Raw genomic sequence first — 22345 nt, 5'->3', positions numbered from 1 at the left:
AAGAGCTTAATTGGATAATGTCAGGGTTTGTGGTCCTTCTTAGGACCACATGTAATAACAAACATGGCTGGCCCTTTGTTGCATTCTTCTGAGCAGCACTCAGTGATAGACCAACTTATGGAGGTCATGAATTTCTGGAGTACTGATCATGTGCCAGGCAACTCAGCATATTGCTGGAACTCCTCACCCTCTGTACTTTCTTGGAGTGGGATGGAGACCAGTACAGGGGAAGATCCTCTGTCCCTGAGCCCGAGGAAAGCCTGCTGGACTTAGAATCACAGAAAGTGGATCATTTTTGTGGACCTAGTCTGAACCCTGCAGTATCTGAGGTTTCCAGGCTAGCTGGTTTGTATCTTGTATAACCCTCTTTTGTTTATAAAAAGAAGAAAAAAGAATTTTGGCATCAGATTTATATTACCTTTCCACTTAGGGGAAATGGTTGGCAGAGGAGAAAGTAAACAATTGTGACATGTTATCAAGAAAGAGGGTTAGTGAATAGGAAGGGGATTAGATAAACACTGTTGCTTTACATATGCTGTTAATCATTCACTGAGCCAGTAGGGAGTCTCTGCCCATCCATTTCTATTTGGCCCTCCCTGAGCAGCCAACCACATGGCTAGAATTCAGGGACTTTTCGGTGGAGCAATTACTAGCCAGCTTCAGGGTGTTCTGGTAAACTTTTATCTGGGGAGGAACTAAGCCTATTACAGATCAAAGCAGTTTTCTTCATTTACAAACTACCCAAGGCAGAGTCTTCTTCCTCGGCTACCTGCAGGTCAGTGGAGTATCCAGGGCACCTTGGGGGAAAGGCTGGTTGTTTGACCCTTTAAGGAATACAAGATTAGAAGGATAATGCAGAGACCAAACTTGGGGGTGTTTTCAACAGAAATCTTTTCAGGGGTACTGCATTAGGGGACAGTGTGACTTGGAAAGTAATTTTAACCCCTACTGAGCCTCAATTTTCTATTATAAATGGGGGAATAATAATGCATGCTAATAAAATACACTGAAGCAAAAAAGAAGTAAGAAGTTGCTCTTATTATTGCATCTAAAAGTTGCATGTGTTTGTTTGTTAATCCTTTACTACCTCTCCACATAGGGCAGCTGAGGCAGGACGTAAGCCGGATGTCCCAAAGGGAGTCACAGGAGACCTGGTTTTCATAGTCTACATTCTGAAAATTGGTGCAATTTCCTTTAGAGATTTTATTAACCCCTCCACATCTCCTCCACCACTGAAAGCAAAGACCTTTAGATTTAATCATTAGAAGGATATTGGTCAGCCTCCAGTTAGTTTCTGAAGCTAGAAGCCTTTATTGTCCTCATCTCCTTTCTCTCCCTCACTTTTTGAATCTCTCAATGTTGATTAACTTTACTTCTTGAAATTCCCTTCTCCATTGGTTGGGCAAGACGTAATACTTCTCTGGTTTTAGTTTTAATTCTTCAACCACCGTTCTCTTTGCTGACTCCTGTTCTGTCTCTAATTGTAGTAGTAAAGGAGAATACAAAGTAGAGTGCCCAGAAGAGGAAGAAGCATCAAAGAAGGTTTGTATTAAGGGCAAAGATACAGTTGAATATAATATGGGTACAGAAGGAAGGAGCTGATAGAGAGATAAAGAAATTCTAGGAAAGAAGAGAATTTTGTGGAAGCAAGTTCTTTCTGGAGTCTGAAAGTTATGTGATTGAGAGTGCAGGTGTAAGTCAGGAGACACTCCACCTGAGATTGGAGAAAAATTGATTCTTTCCAGAGGTATCTGAATTTTTAAAAAGGGAGTTTAGATAAAATAAATACATTGACTTACAAAGTAATCTCTATTGGGAGGAGAAATTTGGAGGCTGAGGATTTTCCCAGAGGCTCTCAAATTGTACTGCCTTGGCAAGTGCTGATGGTATTTTTCATAAGAGACCCTCCATGGTGACTATAGTTCTTGAGCTGGTTTCATTTCTATAGGAATTGAAAAGGTGATGATGTCATTGAAATATGAGGGCATTTGCTAGGGAAGTCTTAGATTTTCAGTGGGCAATTACAGAATTCTAGTGTTTGTAGGGAATAGAAAGATAATCCAAATTTAATGTCATCATTTTAAGGATGAGAAACTGAGATCTGAGGAGCTGCTGTAGCTTCTTCAAGATCACAGAAATTGACTGGTATTGCTGGGACTCAAATTCAGTTCTCCTCAGCTCACAAGTCCTAGGCTCCATCTCCATACTCTGTGGTTTGCTGAATCCTGTGCAGGCTCTGGTGAGGGACCACAGTGGGTCATGATGATGAACTGTAAATGCTACACCTGGCCCACTGAACCACCACACATCCTGAGAACTAGTAAGGGAAGTCAAATCACTGAATCATCTCTTCAAAATTTATAAAGCACTTCCTACATATTATTTCATTTGGTCCTCAGTAGGTATTTAGTCATTCTCACTCTGAAGATAAAACAAAGTTAAATTTCATTTATTTCACATTTATTGGATAACTATTATTATGCCAGTTAATATTGGGTTAGAAAGTGGAAGGCTGAATAAACACCTTGTCTCCAAGGGACCTATAATCTACTGCAAGAGGCAAAAGTGAATAGTTACAATACAGTGTGCTGTTATAATGAAGGTATCAGCAAAGTATCAAGGAAGCATAGCAGAGACTGATATTTCCTGGGGAGAGTGTTGGGCAATTCTTCACCAAGGAGGTGGCATTTGATCTGGATAGTGCATCACGGGGAGGCTGGAGGTAAAGAGTATCTTGCACAAGAAACATCATACGATAATGCTTGAAGGTGTTTAGAAAGTTCCAGGATATGTTTTGGGAAAGGTAAGCACTTGCATGTGGTTGAAGCACAATGTTTTTTTTTTTTTTTTTTTCAGTTCACTTTTTAATGTATATTCTTTTTTTTTTAAAACATCTTTATTGGAGTATAACTGTTTTACAATAGTGTGTTCGTTTTTCCTTTACAACAAAGTGAATCAGTTATACATATACATATGTTCCCATATCTCTTCCCTCTGAAGCACAATGTTTTAAGTGAACAGAAGTAGAGGGAGAGTTGTGGGGACCTAGAGATTGGGGACCATGGATATTTTTAAGTAAATTGCTTTTTAGGAATATAACAGCATCAACATGGAAGCTGGCTTACAGTTGTTGAAGGCTTTTGCTGTGGTGTAGGGTGGGGTGAAGGGAACTAGGAGAACATAAACCAGGACTATGGAAGTGGGTATAAGAGAGAATGACAGATTCTAGTGTTCCTACAGCCAATGTGACAAAACTTGGTGACTCTGAATATGGAAAGGTGGCAAGCCAGAGGAGGCTAGGATGACTCAGGTTTCTAGTCTGGGAGATTGGGTGGTGATTATTACCTTAGCTGAGACAGAAAGCAAAGGTCAAGCAGTGTTGAAAAGATAGTTTAGTTTGGGATATGTTGGATTCAAGGTGCCTGGGAGATACAAATGAAGCAGTTGGAAATACTGAGCTGAACCTTGAGTTATATTATAACAAATTTTGAAAAAGCGTTTTTGTTTTGTTTTGGTTTGGTTTTTGCTTAAATAAGAAATCTAATAAGTGGTTGCCAGGAACAGGGGGGTGGGAGAAACATGGAGAGGTTGATAAAGGGATATAAGCTTTCAGCTATAAGATGAAGAAGGTTTGAGGACTTAATGTTAAACATGGTGATAACACTGTATTGTATAATTGAAATTTGCTAAGAGAGTAGAACTTAAATGTTATTTCTAGAAAAAAAAAAGAGAAGATACGCTTCTATGTGGAATCTAAAACAAACAAACAACAACAACAACAAACCCAAAACAAATTTATAGAAAGAGACTTGTGGTTACCAGAGGTGGAGGGTGGGCGTGGGATGGGGGGAGGAATTGGAAGAATGTGGTCAAAAGGTACAAACTTCCAGTTATGAGTTAAATAAGTGCTAGGCATGCAGTGTGCAACATGATGACTACAGCTAACACTGCTGCATGATATATAGGAAAGTTGTTGAGAATTAATCATAAGAATTCTCGTCACAAGGAAAAATTTCTCCCTTTTATTTTCTTTTTTTAAATCTTAAGTGTTACTACATTTTAAAAAATATATTAATTTATTTATTTGACTGCATTGGGTCTTAGCTGCTGCATGGGGGAACATTGTTTCAGCGTGTGGGCTCAGTAGTTGCAGCACGTGGGCTCTCTAGCTGTGGTGCTTGGGCTTTGGGTGGTTGCCCTGGGGCATGTGGGATCTTAGTTCCCCAACCAGGGCTCAAACCCACATCCCCTGAATTGGAAGGAGAAGTCTTACATTCTGGACCACCAGGGAAGTCCTCTTTGTTTTATTTTTATTGTATCTATATGAGAAGATGGATGTTAGCTGGACCTATTATGGTAATCATTTCACAATATGTGTAAATCAAATCTTCATGCTGTACAACTTAAACTTATGCAATGCTGTATGCCAATTATTTTTCAATGAAACAGGGGGAAAAAGGTAAATATGTGATGTGATGGATGTGTTAATTAATTAGATGGGGGAGCAGGGGGAAATCTTTTCATAATGTGTATGGTTGTCAAATCACCATGATGTTCGCTTTAAGTATCTTACAATTTAAGTATGTCTCAATAAAGCTGAAATTTAAAAAAAAAAAAAGAAATCCAACAGTCAAAAGTTTTAATTTACATTCAGGATTTCAAGTGATGAAGAAAGTGCAACAATTTATTTTTGGATTTGCAAAGAAAACTCACAAGTATTTATAACTTTCAAAAACAGAATAGTTAATTTAAATATTATCCAAGACAAAAAATAATTTGCTAAGATAACCAGTCGGAATTATAGACTTTTCCAGGGTTGAAGACTGTTCTAGTGGCAAAGAAACAATCTCCTTTGTTAGATATAACAATTGCAGGTCAATTTTATGATGTAGATATCTGCTTTTCTGTAGCTTCAGCGGAAGAGAAAATAATTCCTTCTTATTTTGTTGAGATTTCTTTCACCGACTTTTACAAAGATCCACAGTCACAGGGCTCAGCACAGGAATTTTCTAATTATCAACAAGAGTAAAGGAGGCAGGCCTGAATGGCTCAAAATTGGCATGTGGTAAGTAATAGGGCAGAGTAAGATTTTTTATTAACAACTGAGTTTATGGAACATGTATGTTTCTGCACTTACAGGAGACAATGGGGCCCAGAGGTCTGTGAGTGATTCATGGATGATGGTCAAAGTCATGGGTGGAAGAGTTCCTTCCAGGAAGACATCCTGGTGAGGGAAGAATAAGCCCAGGACGGACCCCCTGTGGGTGCCAGCTTTGCTGTTCTGGGTGCAGCACTGGGTTTCACTGTTATCACGGGCCACAGTGAAAACCTGACCAAGACTTCTGGCCCAAGTCCAGCGTGTTTTCCTCTTCACCAGGGCTTAGCTAAAGTCCCCTGGAATTGCAGGCATTATAATTTTATATCATTATCATGATGATCTTTTGACTCTAGGAGTTCTCATTCTGTCAGAATCACGTTCCACCAACAGTTCTGTCACCCTTTTCCTTAACGTTTCTCATGAATATTTACTATGTGCTGTCCATGCATGAAACCAAGCCCTCTCAGCAATTCTGGGAGACATGTGTAGTTATTTTTATTTTATGAAAAAGGAAATTGAAGCTTAGAGGAGCTTAGAGGGCTGAGTATCTTGCCCGTGGGTACACAGTTCCCGTGTGGTGGAACCAGGTTTGAACCTGCATGGCCTGGGTATGATTCCATGCCCAGGGTCTGGCCACATACTGTCCTGCTGTGTCCCCAGCACTGTGTCTATGGCCCTGTTACAAGACTGCATGATGTAAATCCCTCACCGCAGGGTAGGGTCTGTATGTGTGGCTGCCTTTTAGCTCCTGTCATAAACTGTGGTGTTTGTTTATTCCTTCCCTCCTTACTATCCTATGTTTTATGGTTGATGATATGATAACTTCGGGTTAAGGATGGGGAACAGCCTAGACTAAAATCACTAGGGTCTGTTCTTATTAAGATGTGCCTTTTTAGGGGCTTCCCTGGTGCCGCAGTGGTTGAGAGTCCGCCTGCCGATGCAGGGGACGCGGGTTCGTGCCCTGGTCTGGGAGGATCCCACATGCTGCGCAGCGGCTGGGCCCGTGAGCCATGGCCGCTGAGCCTCCGCGTCCAGAGCCTGTGCTCCGCAACAGGAGAGGCCACAACAGTGAGAGGCCCGCGTACGGCAAAAAAAAAAAAAAAAAAAGTGCCTTTTAAAAAAATCAGCTAAAATCTGACCTTGACACAGCAAACACTGTAAGAGTAGATATGGAACAGTGTTATTTTTCTTTAAAACATATTTTAGCACTAGGTGCTTTTGAGTGTAAATTCAACAAACATTTATTGAGCACTTTGAATGAGGCACAGTGCTAGGTACCATGTAGGGCATGACTAAGAACCCACCTTCTGACTTCAAGGAACTTATGGTCCAGTGGGGAAGACAGACTTCAGATGTCAGTTAAGCCAAGTCAGAATCAGAGTTATAAACACTCAATTGTAATTAGAAATTGGAGACTGGTCTGGAGGATAGGAGGGGACATTGGAGAAGGGACTGCTAGAATAAGTAGGAATTAAAGAGGAAAGTGTGAGAGGGAAGATGATACGGACAGGGGTAGGAGGTAAGAAAGTGTTTGGAAATGTCAGGGATCCAGGGTGTCCAGACCAGTTGGATTATAACTACAAATTTAGTCATTGGAAACCAGTTTGGTGAATGCCCATTCCTGAAGGATCAGTTCACTGAAATCAATCTGCTGAATTTATCATATTATCAATTTACTTAATGTTGTTCTAAGATATATTCATTTTGAATATATTCAATGATTATAAATATTCTTTTTGAACATAGCGAATGAATATGTTCTTTGAAGCAGCATTTTCAATATTTTTGTTACCTGTAACCCTCTCCAGTCTCATCAGACTGCTAGTGCAGAAGGAGTAGAGACTAGAGATCAGGAGGGAGGTATTAGGAAAAGAGAGAGGGGGAAACAAGAAAGAAAGGGTCTCAGAACCCTGGTCCTGGCTCTTCTCAATTCATTCAGTACAAATTCTGCAAACATATTTTTAGTAACCAATGTATTTGATAAATTGTTCAACAGGTTAAACTTATTTTTTGGTGGAATTGTTCTAGTGGGCATGTCCAGAGCTCATGGGATAGGATGTACATGGGGTGGAGTTGCCCACAACTGACAGCAGGTGGAGACCTGAATGTCAGAACTGAGTTTTGGAAAGATAAGTTTAGATGAGTCCTTGCTCAATGAAGAAGTTGGGGCCCTCCACATAGTGTGAAGGGCCACTATGAACTTTTTTCCCCTCAGTTTGGGACAGAAACATCTTTGAGGGAAATATTGAGGGGCCTCCCTTTATCTAAATAGATATGCAATTAGTATGAATTATGGACACATGTGGAGCATAAGAATCGTGTGGATCTAACAGAAATATCAGAATAAAGATGAAATTTAGTATTTCATTGGGACTTAACTTCATATATTCCTCTGAGGACAAAGACTATTTCTAATGTAAATTTAAGGTATACTGTTTATTTCCAACGGGAACAGGAGTGTGGTGAAGAGAAAAACATCCTTCATGATTTTGCTTTAAATATGTCTTTAAACAGTCTGATTAAGTAATGAAAGTACATTTGTCACATATATTTTTATTTTTATTTATATATCTATATATATCTACATATATCTATATCTATAGATGAAATGATTTTTTTCCCAAAACTGCAAATTGCTTGGTTTATTGCCTTGGTTGACAGTTGTCATGAGGAACTCCCATTGTTATACATAATGAGCCAACTCTTTTTCTCTATCTTATCATTTTCTGCTTAAAAAAATTTTTTTAAAAACTATTATTATTTTAATTTTTAAAAATTTATTTTTGGCTGCATTTGGTCTTTGTTGCTGCGTGTGGGCTTTCTCTAGTTGCGGCAAGTGGGGGCTACTCTTCGTTGTGGTGTGCGGGCTTCTCATTGCGGTGGCTTCTCTTGTGGAGCACGGGATCTAGGCACACGGGCTTCAGTAGTTGTGGCACACGGGCTCAATAGTTATGGCTCACAGGCTCTAGAGCACAGGCTCAGTAGTTGTGATGCACGGGCTTAGTTGCTCCGTGGCATGTGGGATCTTCCTGGACCAGGGATCAAGTCCATGTCCCCTGCATTGGCAGGAGGATTCTTAACCACTGTGCCACCAGGGAAGTCCTGTTTTGTTTTATTTTACATTTGTTTCCTTTTCTCTAACTCCTCTACTGTTTCCTTGGTCAGATCATCTCTGTGGCTCACCTGGCCAGTCACAATTGTCTTCTTAATCAACCTCTCTGTTTCTCCTCTCTGTTCACTTCAATCTATCATGTATGCATCCACTCTAGTGATCTTAAAGACAATAGTGTGTCACTCTAAGGACATATTAAAAACAAGTAAACCAAAACCAAAATCTAATCAACAAACAATGGCTCTTTATTCCCCAAAGAATAGTGTCCATAAATTCCTAACCTTGGCCTTTACAATCCATTCAGACACACCTATGAGCTGCCCTCCTACTTAACAACCATCTCCAACACCTTACTTTCCAGCCAAATTGTAGTGTTATCTACTGCTCCCCCAATTTGCCCTGCATCCATTTTCTAACATTTACAGCATACCTGACTCAGACTCAGCCACCTCCCATCTCTCCACTTGGAATTAATCTCTCTTAAGAGCAGAGTGCTTCTGCAGAGGTTAACACCCACTGTTTTGTGTTGTAACATTTGTGCGCGTATCTCTTCCTTCACTCTAGGCTGTAATTTCTTCAAGACATGGATTCCATAGCATTGATCCTAGTGCTTTATGACAAGTAGGAATTCAATGATTGTTTATTAAATTGAGTTCTTTCAGCAGAAAAGTGTTAGCGAAGCACCGGAGAGATCCAATTATGATCCTTCATAGAAAGGGGACAATGGCATCTTGGCCGTTCTCTGGGCCCTGGAGAGACTCTGATCCAATTCTGTTTCAAGTGACCTTGGTTGCTGCTCTGTTGGCTACTGTTCTTGGTGAGTAATAGGGAGACAAGTTCAGATTGTCAACAAACATTCAAGATCATCTACTCATTCACTTTCAAGACTAGCGAAGAGCTAATTAAGCTTTTAGCAGAAATCCAGCTTCAGCAACAAAGGGTTTATTTGATCAGAAGTTTGGAATTTATTTGGAATTCTGAACTTAAGGGGATTTGGAATTATTTAAAATATAGGGGTGTATTTGCTTTACCCATAAAAAAGTTCATTTTATAGACATTTTCCCTTAGAATTTCTTCTCCAGGAATTTCCAAAACTTCCCCAACTAAGACTTGAAACAAATCTGTATTATCTGTCAGCCTGACTAAACAGTCTTCACTGTCTGTGGGTTTATCCAGAATGGACAGGGGAAGCATATTATTCTACTGTGGCTCCTGAAAGGTAAATCAGCCCTATATTTCATTCTTGCAGGCAAAGCAGGATGAAGATTTTTATGCTTCAAGGGCTCTATATGTCTCCCTTCACATCACTCAAAATCCAAAGGGTACAAAAAAGTACAAATGAGAAATGTTATTCTCATCCATCTCCCAGCCACATAGTTTCTGTTCCCTGAGTCAACCTATGTTACATAATGTTATTATTAATGGAATAATGTTTCTGTTGAAGGAAATTGTAAGACTTCTGGATTTGCATGGATATATCTGAGTCAGCAGATATGGGGAAACTGATAGGCTGATGAAATCATGTCTGCCATCCTTTTAAGTTAAATCATCTAATTTATGGGAGAGAAGGGGTGAAAAATTTATGGCTTTTATCAGTATCATTGTCATTAATCAACAAACATGTATTACTAATTACTCACTGGATTCACTGAACAGTGGGGATAATAGGAGTTACTATTTTTCTTGATTAGAGGAGAAAAGAATGGTTCCTGCTCTAAAGTAATGCTACTGAAATTTTAAGATGCTGTGTCCCAAGCTATAACTTTTGGTGTTTTGTCATTTTGGTGTCCAGGCATTTGTGGTCCTCCACCTTATTTACAATTTGCTTCTCCAATAATTGAGTTGAATGAGACAGAGTTTGAAACTGGAACTACTCTGAGATACAGCTGCCGCCCTGGCTACAGTAGGACAAGTTCAAGAAGTTACAGTCTTACCTGTGACTCAACAGGCAGTTGGAAATACCGGGACTTCTGTGTCAGTAAGTATGAACATTTATTTTTTCTTATTTGTGCTTTTTCCTTCTTTGCAAATTTATCTCAGGAACTAAGCTTTATGAATGCAAATGAGTGTCTTTGGTCACTAAGAAACAATTTGGTTTGTCAGTTACTGATTTCAATGTACACATGTGTGCCAATTTTTGAAAAACATAAACAAATGAATAAAACAAAAAAAATAGGAGCCACCTAGTTGCATTGGAAAATGTCTATCCTTTACAATGTATTCAGTAAGAAATTTTTTTTGGAAGTGAACTACAAATTCAATTTTAGTACATTGAAAACTAGATTCACTCTATAAAATTATAACAAGTTATGTTGCTAGAAAATGGCAATGCCATTTTCAAGGAAACCTCACCCCAAATATATGCTGTGCTTGGAAGAAGATGCTGTGATTTACTTAGCTGAGAATAAATTCTGTGATGTTTTTCCAGTAGTAGGGGTATACATACACAATCTATACTTTCTTTGTTTCTTTTGTGACCAAGGACATGCATTTTGAGTGGCTTAAGTTCAAAGTATGCGCTGGAGATGTAGAATGGAGCTTAGCTCCCTGGTCAGTGTGTTAAATCCTGGGCCATAGACTTCATTACCACAGTGATTCATCAGCTCTCTTTTCTAATTCCATATCCACAAGTACATGGAATCACTAATCATCATTTTAATTTTTCTCTCAGGGAAACGATGTGGAAACCCAGGAGAATTACTTAACGGTCAAGTGATAACTAAGACAGATTACTCTTTTGGATCACAAATAGAATTCAGCTGTTCAGAAGGGTGAGTGAGAGGCAAGCGAGAGACAATACTTTTCTTTTAAATTAATTTTTAAAAATAGCTAATGTGGGCTTCCCTGGTGGCACAGTGGTTGGGAGTCTGCCTGCCGATGCAGGGGACGCGGGTTCGTGCCCTGGTCCGGGAAGATCCCACATGCCACGGAGCAGCTGGGCCCGTGAGCCATGGCCGCTGAGCCTGTGTGTCCGGAGCCTGTGCTCCGCAACGGGAGAGGCCACGGCAGTGAGAGGCCCGCGTACCGCAAAAAAAAAAAAAAAAAAGCTAATGTATTCATATATATTTTTAAAAAGATATAAAAAGGTATACCCTGAGAATTCTCACTTCCATTCCCATTGCACCATTCCTTTCCATCCTTAAACAGGGACCCACCTTTACTGGCTTCTTATGTACCTTTTCAGTGTTTACTTTTACATATACAAGCTAAGAAATTAGTATATATTTTTATTTTGCACCTTTCCAATAACAAAAGTAGTTTTGAATCTTGCTTTATTTTTTACTTACCAATATAAACAGAAGATATCCCTATGTTTGTGCATAGAGAGGTCTCTCATTAATTCCCTTTTACAACTGCATAGAATTTTATTGTGTGATGTATCATGCATTAGTAATCTCTTTGATGGATCCGTGAATATTTCCAATCTTTTGCTGTTCTAAACTATGCTTTAATACATAACCTTGTACATATAAGTTATATCTGTAGGGTAAATTCCCAAGGTGGGATTCCTAGGTCAAAGAATACATATATTTGAAAATGTGAAAGTTATTTCCAAATTGCTCCCTGTAGGAATTACATGGTTTTGCAGAGTATACAAATATCTGTCTCTCCATAAACTTTCCAACTAAGTGTGCTGTCAAACTTTCAAACCTTGTAAAAATTTTGAAATTTTTCCTATTTTAGAGGTAACAATGAAATCTTACTATAGTTTAAATGTATACTTCTCTTATTCTGAGTAAAATTGAGCATATTTTAATATGTTCAAGAGATGTTTACACTTATTGTGAATAAATATTTGTGAATTACTTGGCATGTACTTTGTCTATTTTTTCTATTAACCTGTTGACCATTTTATTCTTAATTTCTAAGATATATACATACACATATTCACATGAATCTATGTGTATTAGGGTTTAGACCTTGTTTCTGATATGAGCTGCTACTTTCCCCCAAGTATTGACTTGGCTTTGGTTTGTTTTCTCGTGAAGAGAATTTTTTTTTTTCCTGTACGCAGGCCTCTCACTGTTGTGGCCTCTCCCGTTGCAGAGCACAGGCTCCAGACATGCAGGCTCAGTGGCCACGGCTCACGGGCCTAGCCGCTCCGTGGCATGTGGGATCTTCCCGGATTGGGGCATGAACCCATGTCCCCTGAGTCGGCAAGCAGACTCTCAACCACTGCGCCACCAGGGAAGCCTGAGGAGAAATTTTTTTATGTTGTCAAATTTATCAGTCTTCCTTTTAAAAAGGCTTCTGAATTTTAGGTCTTAATTTAAAAGGCCTTCCCAAATACAAGATTTTGAACTATTAGCCTAGATTTCTTTTATTACTTTTTATGTTTTCATATTTTTTAATATTTAAAGCTTTGATCCATTTAGAGTCATTATAGAGTACAGTATGAGGTACATATCCCAGTCTGTATTTTTCCATATGGCTTTCCTGTTATCCATACATTATTTATTAAAAAGTCTATCTTCAATTTACTGATATGAGAGTGCTTTTTGATACTATAAGAAATTCTTATATATATCTGGGTTTATTTCTGGACTTTCCATTCAATGCCATTGTTTTGCCTATATATTAATATAAACATTTCACAGTCATCTACTTACTGATGTTTTATACTATGCTTTAACAATAATATGGGTAGTCCTATCTTATTATTTTTTTTTCTAGGATTTTCCTGACAATATGTATTTGTTTATTTTTCTATGTGAACTTTAAAGTTAGGCATATTTAGGGGGCTTCCCTGGTGATGCAGTGGTTGGGGGTCCGCCTGCTGATGCAGGGGACGAGGGTTCGTGCCCTGGTCCAGGAGGGTCCCACATGCCGCGGAGCAGCTGGGCCCGTGAGCCATGGCCGCTGGGCCTGTGCGTCCGGATCCTGTGCTCCACATGGGAGAGGCCGCAGCAGTGAGAGGCCCGCGTACCGAAAAAAAAAAAAAAAAAAAAAAAAAAAAAAAAAATCAGTGTTGGACATGCAGGCTAAACAATACGTTGCTAAATAAACAAGAGATCAATGAAGAAATCAAAGAGGAAATAAAAAATACTTAGAGACAAATTACATTGAAAAAACGACCATCCAAAAACAGTGGAATTCAGCAAAAGCTGTTCTAAGAGGGAAGTTTATAGCAATACAAGCCTACATCAAGAAACAAGAAAAATCTCAATTAAACAATCTAACGTTACACCTAAAGGAACTAGAGAAAGAAGAACAAACAAAACCCAAAGTTAACAGAAGAAAAGGAATCATAAAGATCAGAGCAGAAATAAATGAAATAGAACAAAGAAAACAATAGCAAGGATCAATAAAACTAAAAGTTGGTTCTTTGAGAAGATAAACAAAATTGATTAACCACTACCCAGACTCATCAAGAAAAAGAGGGAGAGGACTCAAATCAATAAAATTAGAAGTGAAAAAGGAGAAGTTACAACAGACACCACAGAAGTACAAAGCATTCTAAGAGACTACTACAAGCAACTCTATGCCAATAAAATGGACAACCTGGAAGAAATGGACAAATTCTTAGAAAGGTATAACCTTTCAAGACTGAACCAGGAAGAAATAGAAAATATGAACAGACCAATCACAAGCACTGAAACTGAAACTGTGATTAAAAATCTTCCAACCAATAAAAGTCCAGGACCAGATGGCTTCACAGGTGAATTCTATCAAACATTTAGAGAAGAGCTAACACCCATCCTTCTCAAACTCTTCCAAAAAACTGCAGAGGAAGAAACACTCCCAAACTCATTCAATGAGGCCACCATCACCCTGATTCCAAAACCAGACAAATATACTACAAAAAAAGAAAATTACAAACCAATGTCACTGATGAATATAGATGCAAAAATCCTCAACAAAATACTAGCAAACAGAATCCAACAACACATTAAAAGGATCATACACCGTGATCAAGTGGGATTTATCCCAGGGATACAAGGATTCTTCAATATATGAAAATAAATCAATGTGATACACCATATTAAAAAACTGAAGAATAAAAACCATATGATCATCTCAATAGATGCAGAAAAAAAAAACTTTTGACAAAATTTAACACCCATTTATGATTAAAACTCTCCAGAAAGTGGGCATAGAGGGAACCTACCTCAACATAATAAAGGCCATATATGACAAACCCATAGCAAACATCATTCTCAATGGTGAAAAACTGAAAGCATTTCCTCTAAGATCAGAAATAAGACAAGGATGTCCACTCTCACCACTATTATTCAACATAGTTTTGGAAGTCCTAGCCACAGCAATCAGAGAAGAAAAAGAAATAGAAGGAATACAACTTGGAAAAGAAGAAGTAAAACTGCCACTGTTTGCAAATGACATGATACTATACATAGGGAATCCTAAAGATGTCACCAGAAAACTTCTAGAGCTAATCAATGAATTTGGGAAGGTTGCAAGATACAGAATTAATGCACAGCAATCTCTTGCATTCCTATATACTAATGATGAAAAATCAGAAAGAGAAATTAAGGAAAAAATCCCATTTACCATTGCAATGAAAAGAATAAAATACCTAGGAATAAACCTACCTCGGAAGACAAAAGACCTGTATGCAGAAATCTATAAGACACTGATGAAAAAATTAAAGATGATACCAACAGATGGAGAGATATACCATGTTCTTGGATTGGAAGAATCAATATTGTGAAAATGACTGTACTACCCAAAGCAATCTACAGATTCAATGTAATCCCTATCAAATTACCAATGGCATTTTTTACAGAACTAGAACAAAAAATCTTAAAATTTGTAGGGAGACACAAAAGACCCCGAACAGCCAAAGCAGTCTTGAGGGAAAAAATGTAGCTGGAGGAATCAGACTCCCTGACTTCAGACTATACTACAAAGCTACAGTAATCAAGACAATATGGTACTGGCACAAAAACAGAAATATTGATCAATGGAACAGGATAGAAAGCCCAGAGATAAACCCACGCACCCATGGTCAACTAATCTATGACAAAGGAGGCAAGGATATACACTGGAGAAAAGACAGTCTCTTCAATAAGTGGTGTTGGGAAAACTGGACAGTTACATGTAAAAGAATGAAATCAGAACACTCCCTAACACCATATACAAAAATAAACTCAAAATGGATTAAAGACCTAAATGTAAGACTGGACACTATAAAACTCTTAGAGGAAAACATAGGAAGAACACTCTGACATAAATCACAGCAAGATCTTTTTTGATCCACCTCCTAGAGTAACGGAAATAAAAACAAAAATAAACAAATGAGACATAATGAAACTTAAAATCTTTTGCAAAACAAAGGAAACTACAAAGAAGACGAAAAGACAACCCTCAGAATGGGAGAAAATATTTGCAAAGGAATCAACAGACAAAGGATTAATCTCCAAAATATATAAACAGCTCATGCAGCTCAATATTAAAAAAACAAACAACCCAATAAAAAAAGTGGCAGAAGACATAAATAGACATTTCTCCAAATAAGACCGACTGATGGCAGAGAAACACATGAAAAGCTGCTCAACATCACTAATTATTAGAGAAATACAAATCAAAAGTACAATGAAGTATCACCCACACCAGTTAGAATGGGCATCATCAGAAAATCTGCCAACAACAAATGCTCTAGATGGTGTGGAGAAAAGGGAATGCTCTTGCACTGTTGGTGGGAATGTAAATTGATACAGCCACTATGGAGAACATTATGGAGCTTCCATAAAAAACTAAAAATAGAATTACCATATGACCCAGCAATCCCACTACTGGGCATATACACAGAGAAAACCATAATTCAAAAAGACATATGCACCCCAGTGTTCATTGCAGCACTATTTACAATAGCCAGGTCATCGAAGCAACCTAAATGCCCATCAACAGATTAATAGATAAAGAAGATATGGTACATATATACAATGGACTATTACTCAGCCATAAAAAGCAACAAAAGTGGGTCATTTGTAGAGGCGTGGATGGACCTAGAGACTGTCATACAGAGTGAAATAATTCAGAAAAAGGAAAACCAATATTGCATATTAACGCATATATGTGGAACCTAGAAAAATGGTATAGATGAACTGGTTTGCAGGGCAGAAATAGAGACACAGATGTAGAGAACAAATGTATGGATACCAAGGGGGGAAACTGGTGGGAGGTGGTGGTAGTGGGATGAATTGGAAGATTAGGATTGACATATATACACTAATATGTATAAAATGGATAACTAACAAGAATATGCTGTATAAAAATATAAATTAAATTAAATTTAAAAAAAAGAAAAAAAATCAGTGTTGGATTAGCTTTTTTTTTTTTTTTTTTTTTTTTTTTTTTTTTTTTTTTTTTTTCAGTACGCGGGCCTCTTACTGTTGTGGCCTCTCCCGTTGCGGAGCACATGCTCTGGACGCGCAGGCTCAGCAGCCACGGCTCACGGGCCCAGCTGCTCCGCGGCATGTGGGATCCTCCCAGACGGGGTCATGAACCCGTGTCCCCTGCATCGGCAGGCGGACTCTCAACCACTGCGCCACCAGGGAAGCCCTGGATTAGCTTTTAACTTAATTTTAGGAGAATGGATTTTTTAAAAATGTTGAGTCTCCCTAGACAAGAATATGTTACTGTAGGGAAGGAAAAACTCTCCCTTTACCCTCTTAGGGTCTCTGGCTAGGCTTGAGAATTAAGTTGACATAGATTAATAGGAGAAAAGTATATCAATCTGACTTTTATATGTACATGGGAGCCTTCACAGGAGAATGAAGAACCTCAAAGTGGTTAAGCCTAAGTGCTTATATATTAGATTGATGAAAGAATAGTAATTGTGGAAAAGTACCAGAATATATAGGGAGGCTAAAGGGAGATAAGCATTATTTTAACAAGGCCTTCAGTACAGATTTCTCTGTGAAGTCAATACTCCATCTCTGGTGATAAAAAAGTTCTTTCCTCCTGGTATAGAAAAGGCATCTTCCACATGGGAGTCTGATCTGCTTTCAGGAAGAAAAGGGAAGATCAGAAGCTTCTTCTTGCATCTGCTGATTTTCAGGTGTCTTTAGCTGAAAATAATCCTGTTGCCAAATTGGCCTATTTTGGGGTGGCATGTTCTGCCCCATTCATTTTAGTGTTTTTCTCTTGTTTCTTCAGGAAAGTTTCAACATTTTCTTAACATAGATTTTGCATTTCTTGAAGTGTTTAAACCTAGGCATTTTACTTTTGCTATTTTAAATTGGGTCTTTTCTTCCATTAAATATTCTAACATTTTATATATATATACTATTGATTTCTGCATGTTAACTTGATATCTAAGCTAGCTTTCTGAATTTTTTTATTATTTATAATAGTCTTTCAGTTGAATTCTCTTGGGATTACCCAGTTTGTAATCATATCCTCTGCAAATAGTGATTACTTTACCTCTTACTTTCCATTTTTTATGTTTCTTTTATTTTAATTTCTCTTTCTTGTCTATTTATATCAGTTAGTTATATTAGTCAGGACTCATTCAGATAAATATAAATATAAATAATATTATATCTATGTTTCATCTATATATACACATATATATGTATATATATATGTGTATATATATATACACATATATATATATATATATACATATATAAAGAAACCATCCAGTTACGGTTAGGGTTAGGGTTTTATATATATATATATATATATATATATAAATGTAAAATAAGGGATTTACTACAGGAATCTGACTTGATACCATACTGGCAGCTGGTGAAGCAGCGTACAGGAGGCTGTTTCTTCTATATTTGCTAACGTGGCCTGAGGTCAGCAGGGCAGGCAGTCAAAAAAGGAAGGTGGATGTGAAGTGGGAGATGCAAAACCAGAATGGGACCCACATGGTTGAGTGGAGTATAGACTGGAAGTCACAGTATGGATTAGAGTATACCCGTGAGTATAGACTGGGGTTCACATTGTTCTTTTGCTGCCTCTTAGCCTTCAGCTTCAAAGATGGGAATGTCTTGTAGAAGTTGTTGCCCTTCCTCACAGTGCTAATGTACTTGGATCAGAAGTTGGAGTACATGAAGGAGGACATCCTCCAGGAGCTGGGTTTGCTGTAGTCCTGGTTGTGCCCAATGCCAACAAGGTGATAGCACAGAGAAGCAACAATATGTGTGAACTGCAGTCACATCTTGTGCTCTGCTCTGACCTTTCAAGCATATACAGAACTTGGCTATTAATTCACTTCCATCGTCTCTTATGGACAACACTAATTTGGCGCTATGCATGGAAGAAAATTCTGGAAAAAGTAATTTCTGCTTAGTTAAGTTGACATAATTTGAATCTACCAGGGTCCATCCTTTGTCAAATTTGGTATTTATACGCACTTGTTTTAACCATACTTAGCTTAACTTCCAGGTAAAGGCAATAGCAAAATTATGCTTCCAACTTACATAATGCAACTATACCTCATAAAACTGAAAACATGCTAACTCTCTCCCCCAAAGACGATCCTCTTTAAGCAAAGTCATACCTTCCCTTTGATATCCTGTAATTTAAATACTGAGATATAAGCTAAACTACTATTAACACATCTTGTTTAGATGGTAGAGGAATGAAAAAAGTAAAGAGAAAAAAATTTAATTTAGACCAAATCTATTCATATGAAAATAAGAAAGAAATGTTTATAACTATTATGGTCCTTATTTCTGCAACTGGTCATGTGGTTGTAGTTAGTATTTATAACTACCTGCTTCTATTACTCATTCTATATCCACTTTACCCTCAGCAACCACTTCATCTGATCATGGTTCCTTGTGTAATGGGATCACCTGAACTTTTATTCTTGGAGGGTCTAGGCCATTAGCAGTCCTGCCTGTATTGGGTTGTTATAGTTTTCATTGACTTTAATTAGAGGGCATGAAAATAGTACAAAAAGGTGCCCAGGAAATCTCCCTGCATTCCAGACGTTTACATCATCACCATTGTTGCTTTTAAGCAACCCAATTTACCATGGCTAATCAGGATTAATCACCTCATTCAGGAAAGTAACACCTTTCTTTGTCTGTTTATTCATTTGCTTGAGGACCCAGACTTGATGATACCCAACCTCAAGTTTAATTTGCCAGGTAATTTGCCAGATAAAATACAGGATTCCTGGTTTAATTCTAGTGCAAGTATGACCCATGCAATACTCGGGGCATGCTTATACTAAAAAATGTTTATTGTTTACCTGAAATTCATGTTTAACTAGACATCCTGGTTATTTATTTGCTAAATTGAGCAACCTTAGTTTAATGGAACTTTTGCTGTGTTAAATGGTAGAAGCATTCCTCCATTGGTTACTAAGACTTCCAGACTAACAGAGAATATTACTTGTATTATTTCTACTTTTTAGAATTTGTTAAAGTTTCTACGTTTTAGAATGTTATGTATTTCATAATATATAATCAATTTTAATTGATATTCCATAGGCATTTGAAATGAAGTTACATTGTTTACTATTAGTATACAGACTTTGATATATACATACCAGGTATACTTTATTTATTAGCTCTTCTGAATCTTTAATTATGCTTTCCTTTATATATCTCAAGCTTAAAGATAAGAATTAAAGTAAATTAATTTTATAATTATTTAATATCACAAAAATTCTTGATAAATAGTAGCATACTTTTCTTATGTCACATGTTTTTTTTTTTGTTAAAATTGCTGCTACATTTTTTGATACATAAATATTTATAGCTCTTCACTGCAAATCAAAGTCTTTAACACCATAATATGCCCATTTTGTGTAATTTAAGGATCTTGATTCTGATGTGCAGTTTATAGGATATTAAAACCAGTAACCCTTATTTTCTTTTTGTTTGCATTTGCTTTATATAACTTTGCCCCTCCTTTTGTTTTTAACCTATCTGAGGTACTTTTAGATTTGTCTCCTGTATACAACATAGAGTCGAATTTTGTTGCAACTAAAAGGTCTTTTTCTTTCAAAAGGAGACTTAAGTCCAATTACATTTATTGATATTAGTGATACCTATAGATTTAATTTTCTCATATTATTTCATATTTTGTACTATATGTATACATGTGCAGTTATATATATATATATTTAGGAGAGTTCAAAATTTGATTCTAGTGGTTACCTTTATATAATTATATATACCTTTAAATACCTTCTTTATTTCTATCTTTATTTTTAAACTTGTTCCTTGTCATGAGTAACAGTAAACTTATCTTGTACTCTCTCCTTCCCTCCCCACCCCTCTGTTTTTTCTACCAGTAAATTTATGTCATTTGTATTATCTTAGTGTTTACTTTATATTCAGCATTAATGTTAAGTACTTATATATGTCTATAGCTTGATTTTACTTCCAGCACTTACAGATGAGGCAATCAATGAGTTTGCTTTTTTCCACTCTCTCCCTCATCTCCTTTTTTTTTTTTTTAACAATTATCCATTTTATTTATAGGCATTTACTTATTAAGGAAATATACTAAAGAGCACTAGACCAACTGCAAAATCACTTAGAAAGTTCTATGAGAGCAGAAAACATATAGACTATTTCCATTTCATCCTACCACCACTATACACCCCCCAACTCAGGACCTGTGACTTAAAGATTTTTTTTTTTTGCACACAGAGGTTATTCTAAACATAGTGATTGCAGATTGCAGCAACAAGGCTGTAATTCTAGACTCTTACTCCATGAATACATCATGGCGTTTTGTTCTCAAGATATATTACCAAGATGAAATGGCCTAAATTGCTTACATATTACAGTTAAACCCAACAAACACTTTGCATTGAGAAAGCCAAGTAATTTTATATAATGGTAAATAGGCTTAAAATTACCTTTGGGATCGGAAGGGCTCAAACTGATAAAATTGAAAGTTACAGCCTATCTTAGTTTCCCATAATCTCTTAGGATTATTCAAAAGCAATGCTTAAGTATACATAGTAAGGGAAATAAACAATTATAGAGAAAGAAGAGAAAAAGTGAGTGTGGTTAAAAATTATCCTACATTAAAAGAATTTTAATATCCTGCATTTCATGCATCTGTAATGAAACCACAATTTTGTAGGTGTTTCATTCTTTTAAGATGAAAAGGGTTTTTTTTTTTTTTTTTTTTTTTTTTTTTGTGGTATGCGGGCCTCTCACTGTTGTGGCCTCTCCCGTTGCGGAGCACAGGCTCCGGACGCGCAGGCCTAGCGGCCATGGCTCACGGGCTTAGTTGCTCCGCGGCATGTGGGATCTTCCCGGACCAGGGCACGAACCCGTGTCTCCTGCATCGGCAGGCGGATTCTCAACCACTGCGCCACCAGGGAAGCCCGAAAAGGGTTTTAATATATCTTTGGACAAGGAATGATATCTATATCCATGTATCTATACATCTATATCTTATGTAGATATATGTGCTGTGTTTTTTTTTTTTTTTTTTTTTTTTCCAGTACATGGGCCTCTCACAGTTGTGGCCTCTCCCGTTGTGGAGCACAGGCTCCGGACACTCAGGCTCAGTGGCCATGGCTCACAGGCCTAGCAGCTCCGCGGCATGTGGGCTCTTCCTGGACCGGGGCACAAACCCTTGTCCCCTGCATCAGCAGGCAGACTCTCAACCACTGGGCCACAAGGAAAACCCTATGTGCTGGTTTTTAAATGAGTAAAGATAAACTATATTGACATAGTGAAGAATGTGCCAGTTTTGGCAATACAGAGGACTGAATAGAAAAAGCATTTAAATTTAAATCAGTAAACTACACTTCCGGTTCTAACACAAACTGTGTAATCCTAAACAGATCAAACTAACTCTTTGTAGGTCCTTTTCTTCTCTTGTGTTTCCACTTAGAGAAGTTCCTTTAGCATTTGGTGTAGAGCTGGTTTTGTGGTGCTGAATTCTCTTAGCTTTTGCTAGTCTGTAAAGTTTTTGATTTCTCCATCGAATCTGAATGAGATCTTTGCCTGGGAGAGTAATCTTGGTCGTAGGTTCTTCCCTTTCATCACTTGAAGTATATCATGCCACTCCCTTCTGGCTTGTAGAGTTTCTGCTGAGAAATCAGCTGTTAACCTTATGGGAGTGCCCTTGTATGTTATTTGTCATTTTTCCCTTGCTGCTTTCAGTAATTATTTCTTGTCTTTAATTTTTGCCAGTTTGATTACTGTGTCTCAGCGTTTTTCTCCTTGGGTTTATCCTGT

General features: G+C 37.6%; 1 protein-coding gene across 2 annotated transcripts in view; it reads left to right on the top strand.

Annotated features, from left to right (window-relative positions):
• Positions 1 to 676: 676 nt before the first annotated feature.
• The window catches only part of C4BPA (complement component 4 binding protein alpha), a 44368-nt gene continuing 22699 nt past the window's right edge, over positions 677 to 22345 (top strand). The window contains exons 1-5 of one of the 2 annotated variants that reach the window (XM_067028397.1): positions 677 to 775; positions 1488 to 1542; positions 8876 to 9027; positions 10003 to 10188; positions 10882 to 10981. In XM_067028397.1, the coding sequence (XP_066884498.1) occupies positions 8910 to 9027; positions 10003 to 10188; positions 10882 to 10981 (404 nt within the window). In that variant the 5' untranslated portion in view covers positions 677 to 775; positions 1488 to 1542; positions 8876 to 8909. Of the gene's footprint in view, positions 776 to 1487; positions 1543 to 8872; positions 9028 to 10002; positions 10189 to 10881; positions 10982 to 22345 lie in introns of both variants that reach the window. The other variant, XM_059062824.2, reaches the window with a different exon arrangement.

The sequence above is a fragment of the Kogia breviceps genome, chromosome 1 (assembly GCF_026419965.1).
Source record: "Kogia breviceps isolate mKogBre1 chromosome 1, mKogBre1 haplotype 1, whole genome shotgun sequence".
NCBI lineage: Eukaryota > Metazoa > Chordata > Mammalia > Artiodactyla > Physeteridae > Kogia > Kogia breviceps.
The sequence above is the reverse complement of the archived record's forward strand: the minus strand, read 5'-3'. Positions and strand labels throughout refer to the sequence as shown.